The sequence below is a fragment of the Callorhinchus milii genome, unplaced genomic scaffold (assembly GCF_018977255.1).
Source record: "Callorhinchus milii isolate IMCB2004 unplaced genomic scaffold, IMCB_Cmil_1.0 Scaffold21, whole genome shotgun sequence".
Classification (NCBI taxonomy): Eukaryota; Metazoa; Chordata; class Chondrichthyes; order Chimaeriformes; family Callorhinchidae; genus Callorhinchus; species Callorhinchus milii.
Genome location: NW_024704762.1, coordinates 7295635 through 7304562, shown reverse-complemented (window position 1 = coordinate 7304562; position 8928 = coordinate 7295635). Strand labels below are relative to the sequence as shown.

The 8928-nt window shown below is 46.7% G+C and overlaps 1 protein-coding gene across 1 annotated transcript; it reads left to right on the top strand.

Annotated features, from left to right (window-relative positions):
- The first annotated feature begins 3796 nt into the window (after window positions 1-3796).
- s1pr4 (sphingosine-1-phosphate receptor 4) lies at window positions 3797-8423 on the top strand. The gene is made up of 2 exons (XM_007898755.2): window positions 3797-3944; window positions 5908-8423. Exon 2 carries the CDS (start codon window positions 5988-5990, stop codon window positions 7149-7151), a length of 1164 nt encoding a protein of 387 aa, XP_007896946.1. The 5' UTR covers window positions 3797-3944; window positions 5908-5987; the 3' UTR covers window positions 7152-8423.
- The last annotated feature ends 505 nt before the right edge of the window (window positions 8424-8928 follow it).

The window sequence follows — 8928 nt, the reverse complement described above, 5'->3', positions numbered from 1 at the left end:
GACAAATTGCACAATTTTTGATGCATTTCACCCACAAAACACAGTCAATCCACTTTGCAACTTATTCTGTGAAGGGCTTTGAGACGTCTGAACGATGTGATTGGGCGCTGCATAAAATGCAAGGATTTTATTATCATTTCTATTAATAATAAGCATCTGGAGATGTTCGTTGAAGTGAAAATTGCTGCTGAATATCAGATCATTTCAGTCCAGGCAAAAAGAGCGTCTGACTCGGGGGCCCCAACCGGTTTTGTTTTTTCTGGGAACTTTGCCTGTGGTGGTGATAAAGGAAAGATAAGATCTTAAAACGTGCCCCTTTGCCGAGCAATGGAACCGTTGCCCAATTTGGAATAGAAAAAAATCAAGAGACAAGCGGAAAATCTGCAGCTGCTGATAACTTCTCACGGAAAAAGCAACGAGAACTTTGCCTGTCACCTCAGACTGTCACCTAAGGGAATGTCTCAAAGCGCTTCAGATAGACAGACTGGGATAAAAGTCCAATGGTCCTTGTTGTTGCTACCGTTCTGCATCCCAACAACTCTCCTCGTGTAACAAATTCTTCCTAAGCTCTACCTCTTTGCTCCTCGTTTACATTGATCGTAATAGTAATAATCCTTGGATTTGATATAGAGTCTTTTCACGTCGTCGAGACGTCTGTAAATTTGCTGTAAAGTGTAGTGGCTGTGCATTTTGTAAGCGAATGTGGCAGTCAGTTGGCGCACAGCCATGTGCAACCCAGACAGCCGCGCAGTGAATAGGGGAGAATTGTCACTGACTCGAATTCTCAGACACCAACCGAGACACTTGTGTTTATCACTGAACGCTGCTCAGTGCAGTCTGGGTGAGTTATCCTGTTCAGCCTTGCTGCTGTGTTAAGATATGAGCTTTACTGGTCGGTGAGTCAGTGACTAGAGGACATTGCCCACAAAATATACAGTCAATTCCCTTTACAGTATAGCCTGTGAAGCGCTTTGAGACGTCTCGACGATGTGATAAGACGCTGCATCACGTGCAAGTATTGTTAGGATTATTATGATCAATTTAAACGAGGAGCAAAGACGGGAAAATTTGGAAGAATTTGTTAAACGTGGAGAGTTGTTAGGACGCAGAATAAATGCCGAGAGGGGAGGTCAAGGCAGAATCCCTCTTGGTCTTAAGACTTAAGATCAATCACAAATGAAACCCATCTGATCTCACCCTACCAGTGTGCGTCCATCCTGGCTCCCGACCTCAATCACCCGCTCACCCGCACGCAATGGTGTAAATGTCTTTGGTTCCTAATGAGTTACCTCGCACTTAAAAGAGGCCATTCAAGGAGCATTACATTCAAGGAAAAGCGTCCGGTCAAACAAGAGCAACTTGCATTTATATAGCGTCCTTCACCCATGGCGGCATCTCGGAGCGCTTAAAACCTCTAAACACACACACAAACAAACGAAAAACACAAACACACTGAAACTCAGTCGGATTCTCTTGAGGGAGTGGTCCACAGGTCCTATTTCCACACACTTCGCTCCTTACAAAAACATTTTTGCCGAAATCTATTTCTATGAAGACAGAGGTTAAAGAAATGGCTGTTGTGTAACATCTCGAAAGAAATTCTGTGTTGAAATGCTTGCGATTAATCCCATGTTACTGCCAGTATTTCGCTCACTGCATGGTGAAAAGTTACACAAAGTGCTGGCAGGCTGGGTGTGATGTCTATTTTCTTCTCGGCACTGAGCTCCCCCATCAGTGTCGTCAGATGTTCAATCGGGTGGTGGTGGGGGAGGGTTAATGGCCCCATCTAATCATCACGGTAACTAGCCCGCTATCGGGAGCGAGGGATCTTGGCTGTTTTTAACCAACCTGTCCGCTCCCTCCGCTCAGCAGGCTCCGACCTGCCCGACCTCCTCCGCCCGGCCCGCCCCATCATCGCAGCTCAGGCCTTCAGCTTCTCCGCCCCAACCTTTGGAACTGCGTCCCACGGTCCCTTCTCCTCGCTCCCTCCCGCGCCTCCTTCAAACCACGTCTCAAGACCCTCCTCTTCGACGGTGCATTTGGCTACCCTCCTACCCCTACCCGCCCGGCCCTCCACCCCTCCTGTTCCCGACCCCCAGCTCGAATACAAATGCCTGATTGTCCAGTGCCTTGAGACTTCCTCCCGACGTGAAAGGTGCTGCGTAAGTGCAATTTGTTGCTATTGTTGGTCTCCCTCTTCCCTCACCCAGGGTACTGAAGCCAACTGTATCTCTGACGTTGCCTCCGGGCCGAGATGAGTAACTCACAGCTCAGAGCGAGACTGATCCACCTGTCCTCTGCTAAAGCACGCGTCAGGTCAAATTGCCGCACAGGCAATTTCTGCCACGTGTCCATAACGATCCTTACACTTGACTAACACCTTCACGTGTAGAGTCCCCTAGGGTAGCGGTTAGATTGCTCGCCTTGCAAGCAAGAGGCCCCGGGTTCGGGGCGAAAACTCGGACAAAGTTTCCTTTCTCCACACACACACGCCTCTGTTCACTCAGCAGTGAGTCGGAACCCGGTTGTTGGTTGATTGGGGGATCGCTTTACGAGGGTAATAATTCCCTTCCTCCTCTCCATCCCCAAAACAAAAATTTGGTTACTCATTCCATGACCGTGAGACACTGCTGTGCGCAATTGGCTGTTGTGTTTCGCCCACAAATTACCCGGTCAGTCCATTTTGCAGTATATTCTCTGAAGAGCTTTAAACCGTCTCAATCATGTGAGAAGGCATTACGTCAAATGCTAGGATTATTAGTGTCATAAATTATGACGCGTGGTGACCGTACACATATGTAGTCACTGTATTCGTTGGCAAACACGGTTGCGAGGTGCTTTGCGAGAAACTGTAAGGCAGGTTGCCAGCCGTTGGGCTGTGAGCACACTTCCTTTTAATTGTTATCAGCTGGGAAAGGGGCAGCAAGCGGTTGAAGGAGTAAACAGGAAAACCGTAACAGACTCCACTTGAGAGTTGCACAAGAGACGAATGTTTACTACCTGGTAGTTTTTCTGAGAAACCCTGTACGTCACTTGTTTTTCTTTTCCCCTCCACCGCACTATTGCAGTTCGCAGCCACTTTGCTCCACCTTGGTCTCGGGTTCAGGCCGAGACAGAAATGGGACAGATCCTCATTCCTCCCTTCAATTCAATACTCCCTTATCTCTCATTGGCAGCCCAGCCTTTACTTGCCGGACATTGTCCCGTGTAATGCATTCAGTTGCAGCCTTGCAGTGTGGAGCATTGCCCTGTGTCTGTCCAGCGCTTGGGTACGTTGTTGGTTTAGTCCCCTCAATCCTCTTTAGCTCCCTCCCCCAACTTGGGTGCTCAGCCAAACACTTTGAGATGCCCTAAATATAAAAGGCACTGTATAATTGTACTCAGCACTACAGAGTCCCAGGACTGCCCATAACTGCTCTAGGCTGTCAGCCTTGACCATGACTTCAATGATCCGACATGAAGCTTGAACTCGCAGGCCTCTGACCCCGCAGGGGAGAGAGAGCGCTACCCTCAACCCACGACCGTCTGGTGGGACACTGTTGCGCGCAATTGCCTGCCGCGTTTGGCCCGCAAATGTTTGTGTCGCTTCACTTTACAGTATGTCCTGCGAAGCGCTTTGAGGCGTCGCCACGACGTGATGAGGCGTTGCAAGGATTATTATTAGTGACTGAGCCAGACTGAAATAACAGAAGCCATGCTTCGCTCTCAACATCTCATACGCTGCAGCCCCCACTGACTGAAACCTGCCGCACATCCGTGCGTCTCATATGCTTATCATCACTCAGCTTCTGGTGTGGGTGGGGCAGGATCGTGATATATGTTCCAACTTCTGTAAATTTCACAAGTTGCTAAAGCAGCCTGCGTGCGGGTCAGGAGGCAGAGCGAGCAGCTCAGCGCTGAGGGACTGGGGGCAAGATGAATGACTAGTTTCATCAACTGCTGAGGTAAGTCCACTTGTTCACGAACCTGCTCCACGCACTTTTCCACCCCCACCTCCCCCAACCCTACTCTGCTCTTCAGCGACTCGGAATACTACAGCTAGTCCAGTCTGCCTTAAACAGAATGCAAAAAAAAAAAAAAAAAAAAGTTTGCGGGTGCTAGCCCCATGTTGGATTTAATAATCCAGTCAAAATTAAAAAGATAATAATTTGTTCACCCAAATCGTGGCTGCGTGTGGGACGCTGCTGTGCGCAATTTTGCCTGCAAAATGCACAGTCACTACACTTTACGGTGCGTCCTGTGAAGAGCTTTGAGACGTCTCGAATATATGACAAAACACTATATGAAATAATGCTCCTTGCAAGGATTATTGTTGTTATTGATTGGATCTTGCGTGTGCCTATAAATATGTAAGTCGCTGCACTTGACAGCAATCATCTACGAAGTGCTTTGAGATTATATTATAAACACGAGGTCAAAATGCAACGGTTATTTTTTAACTCCACCTCAAATGTACGGTTAAATATCTACGTTGCCATCAACCTACACCCAAAAACTGATCTATTGATGCGGTAGCAGCTCGCAGCAACTTCACCGCAGTCATTTTGCAATCTCTGGCTTATCGTTTATTTTCCATCTAAGCGTGGTTTAGACCCCGCCAGTAATGTGAAGCGCACGGACCGTGTATTAAACTTGAAACGTTTTTTTCTTTACCAGCAAGAACTGGTACAGATTTGCAGGTGATAATTAGTGGAGTTCAAAAACAAGGGAAGTAGGTTTGAGCTAATGCTTTTCTGTATGTGACCCGCTCTCGAAACAGATTATATTTATATATATATATATAGATATATATGAGTACTTCACTTGTTGTGATAAAAGGAGTTTGAAAGGTCACAGTAAAATCACTTAAAGGGGAAGTGCTGTCTTTTTAGAGAATTATCACACCTGTGCAAAAACCTCCAGTGTTTTTGTGTTGCCTTAATGACCTCCAGGAAACATTCGCAGCTTTTTCTGCTCACGGCGCATACGGCTCCTTCACGAGGAAGTGAAATTTTACGAGGACAAAAAAAAATGTGTTTTTAAAAAAAAAATACGCTTGTTTTTCTGCATAAAGGGGAAATATAAAAAGACACGTGCAAAAGAATATAAAACTAAATGGATAGCTCTTTGAGACAGCTCTTTCAGGCTTGATGGGCCGAATGGCCTCTTTCTGCGCTGAAAACATCTACGGTTCTACGACTCGCTCAGTGAGAGTAGCGTAAGGGGGGATGTTTATGAAGTTCTCTGGCTCCTCAGTCCATGGCTTGTTTGCGCCATTCTCTTCACACCAGCTGTGTGTGATGTTGCATTTCAGTGTTGCAATAAACCATTTCTAATAATAGACAGAAAAATTCAAGCACAAATATTATTTTTTTGACATCTTTCATAATACCTAGCCTTTCCACACCATCGCTGGACCTAACGGGACACATTTCCGCAGGGTATAGGTTTAAGCCCCTCTTGACTTGAGACGTACCGGCTGAGCACTAGAGCGTGGTGCTGGGGAAACGCTACGTTGTCAGAGGAGCCGTCCTTCAGACGAGATGCTTAAAGATCCCATGACATTGCTCAAGGAAAAAAAGGCGTTCTGCATTTTATCTGTGTACAAATTGGCTCCTGTTTGCCTACAAATCAGCATTCGTTACATTTGACAGCAATTAAGTGTGAAGCTCTTTGAGACAGTTATAATAATACTCGCATTTGATATAGCGCCTCATGACATCGTTGAGACGTCTCAAAGCGCTTCACAGAAGTGTATTTTGTGTGCCAAATGCGGCAGCCAATTGCACACAGCAGCGTCCCATAAACAGTCGTGGATTGAGTGACCTTTTTGGGGGGGGGGGGGGTTGTGGGAAGGATGGGGAGGAATTATTAATCCCAGAAAGCCATCCGCCAATCGACTAACACCTTTCTGGGGTGTCTTTGCAGGACTTTGAGATTGGAAGTCTAGGGCAGGCCCTGAATGATTGTTCAGCCACTGGTCCAATTCTAAGGAGCAGGGTGGAGTGATGGAGCGCTCATCAGCGAACATCAGCCACTGTCTGGCCTCTGTGAGGACCAACGATCTGAACATAATCCTGCTGCACTACAACTACACGGGGAAGCTGGAACACCGTCCCTCGCCCAGCGACGGAGCCAATTGGAGCACCGTGGTCCTGATGTTCATCAGCTGCTTCATTGTCCTGGAGAACCTGCTGGTGTTCCTGGCCATCCTCAACAACACCCACTTCCGCCGTTGGGTTTACTACTGCATCGCCAACATCACCCTGAGTGACCTGCTGGCAGGAATGGCCTACATGGTCAACCTGTGCCTCTCGGGAAATGTCACCTTCAGCCTGAGCAGCAGGATGTGGCTTCTCAGGGAGGGAGTCCTGTTCATCGCTCTGGCCGCCTCCACCTTTAGCCTGCTCATCATGGCAGTGGAGCGTTACACCACCATGGTGAGGCCGGTGCCCTTGGCCTCGTCCTACAAGACGTACCGTGTGTACGTGCTGATCGTGCTGTGCTGGGTGATGGCTTTCTGCATCGGGCTGCTGCCGCTCTTTGGTTGGAACTGCATTTGCAATTTCCAGGACTGTTCCACCCTCCTGCCCCTGTACTCCAAGAGCTACATCCTCTTCTGCATGATCATGTTCAGCCTGATGATCATGGGCATCGTGGCTCTCTACTCCAGCATCTACCACCTGGTCAAGACCAGCGCTAAGTCGGTAGCCTGCTCCAAGAGCAGGAAGAAGTCCTTCCGGTTGCTCAAGATCGTGTGTATGATCGTCGGGGCTTTTGTGGTGTGCTGGAGCCCGCTCTTCACGATGCTCCTCCTCGATGTCTTCTGCGTGGGCTCGACATGCAACCTCCTGCTCAAAATGGAGTGGACCATAGCCCTGGCCGTCCTGAATTCAGCCATCAACCCTATTATCGCCTCCTTCGGTAGCAAGGATATCGAGAAAGCCATCCTTAACCTGCTGTGCTGTTGCTGTGAGCGGACCATGGGGCCTCTCAACTTCTTGAAGAGGTCCGAATCTAGCTTGGGACCATCCACCGAGAGTTCCTACAGACTGCGGGATAGCTTCCGCAACTCCAAGCTCCTGAGCCCCAAGAAAACTCTCCCGAAGCCCATGGAATCTAAACCAGAGAACAGTGAGAAAGCAATCCATTTACTCGAGCTGACAATTTGATAACGCAAGGTATATCCTGCCAAAAACTTGCCAACAAAGTCTTTTAGGGATTAATTGGCCACAAGATGGCCCAATGGCCTACCTCTGCCTGAAGCTGAAACAATCAGAGGGCTCGAGCCCAGAAACGTGCCATCTGCCCGCCAAGCTCCGCTGTTGCATATGAACCATCTACAATAAACCTCACGCAAGTCGTAACAATTAGGTGGGATCATACATTTATTATGATTATGCAAAGTATGTATTATGTGAAATTCATAATAGGAAATTCAACAGGACTTGGACAGATGTATGACTTGAACAATTATACAATTTATTACAGATCAGACTTATGCGAGTTTTACTGTAATCCCGCTCGCTCGCTCCATGCGGCCTTAAATATTCCACTTTAAGATGCTGGAGGTAGAGAGAGATATTTTCTGCGATTTCAAGAGCAAGACAGACTGGTACTTATTAAAATTTGCCGAGCTTTTGTATGAATATTCTCAGTTATTAATGATCAATTTTCTTTTTTTAAAAAAATTGTTTTTTTTTAAAATGCCAATTCAAATTCAGGTTCCTGGCAAATCACTGGATGGATCACAGGGGAATGAATGTTCATTGTGAAGGCATTCGTTCGACAGATGCAATGAGGGCTGTGGCTCTTTAACAAGTCAACTGCGGCCACTTCCCTCCCATTATAACCAGGAACAAATTCCAGAGCTCAAGACCCAAACTGTCATATAAAGAACCCAAAATGACCCTTACAAATTGGTCATCGACTCCCATGGCCGTTTGTTTGTGGGACATTGCTCTGTGCCATTGGCTGCCGCGTTTAACCCACAAAATACACAGTCAAGTCCACCTTACAGTATATCCTCTGAAGCGCTTTGCGATTCCTCGACAATGCGACAAGACTCTATATTAAATGTAAGGATCAAATGCAAGGATGAATTGAGCTCGAGGAGAAAACAGCTACCAAGTCATCGTTTTTTTATGATTGTCACAGCAATGTATCAAAGTGTAATATTTATCAGTGATAGAATTGCCATTTAAACATGAAGCAAATGAATACGTACTAATACTGTAGTTGTAAAGATGTCCTGGATGAATGGAATTTGCTTGAAATGTTGGGTTAATATCCCCATATTTTAAGTGCAATTGATTGTATTAAAGCCTCATTCTTGTGTATAATCTCCTTCAGTCTGTGTGAAATGTCTTTAACATTTAAACTGTGCGAAAAGCACACCTCTGATTTTAATTCAATTCCATTTATTAAACTTTGCACCATCCACATGACACGGGTCTGACTTAATCCAGCTCCACCATTGCCCCATTGGATCTTCCTCACCCATCCCACCTCTGAGCCATTTCACCAACTGAATAGGTTTTAGTGACAGATACTGAGAGACCCCTGGGCCTATGGAACTCCTCTTCAGGAGAGGAGCTGGTAGGTGATGGGGAGGAGGGGAATAGAGAAAGGGACACCGCATCTATTTTGACATCTCTATCTTGCTCCATAAGGAACGTAGGAACAGGAGTAGGCCATTCAGCCCCTCAAACCTGTTCTGCCATAAATTTAGATCATGGCTGATCTGTACTTCAACTCCAATTATCAGCCTTTACCCCACATCCCTTGATACTCTGACCTAATAAAAATCTATCCACCTCAGTCTTGAAAATTTTAATGGAATCCAAACCTGAGACAATCTCTGGACTGTTTCCCAGCGAAAAGTAGATAGGAGATGATCATACAATGCGTTGTTTCTCTCTGGGTATGAAACTTAGCCACTGTGAACAA

What these genes read in the sequence shown, in the direction of transcription:
- s1pr4 (XM_007898755.2), top strand. Translation starts at nt 5,988, where the DNA reads ATGGAGCGCTCATCAGCGAACATCAGCCACTGTCTGGCCTCTGTGAGG.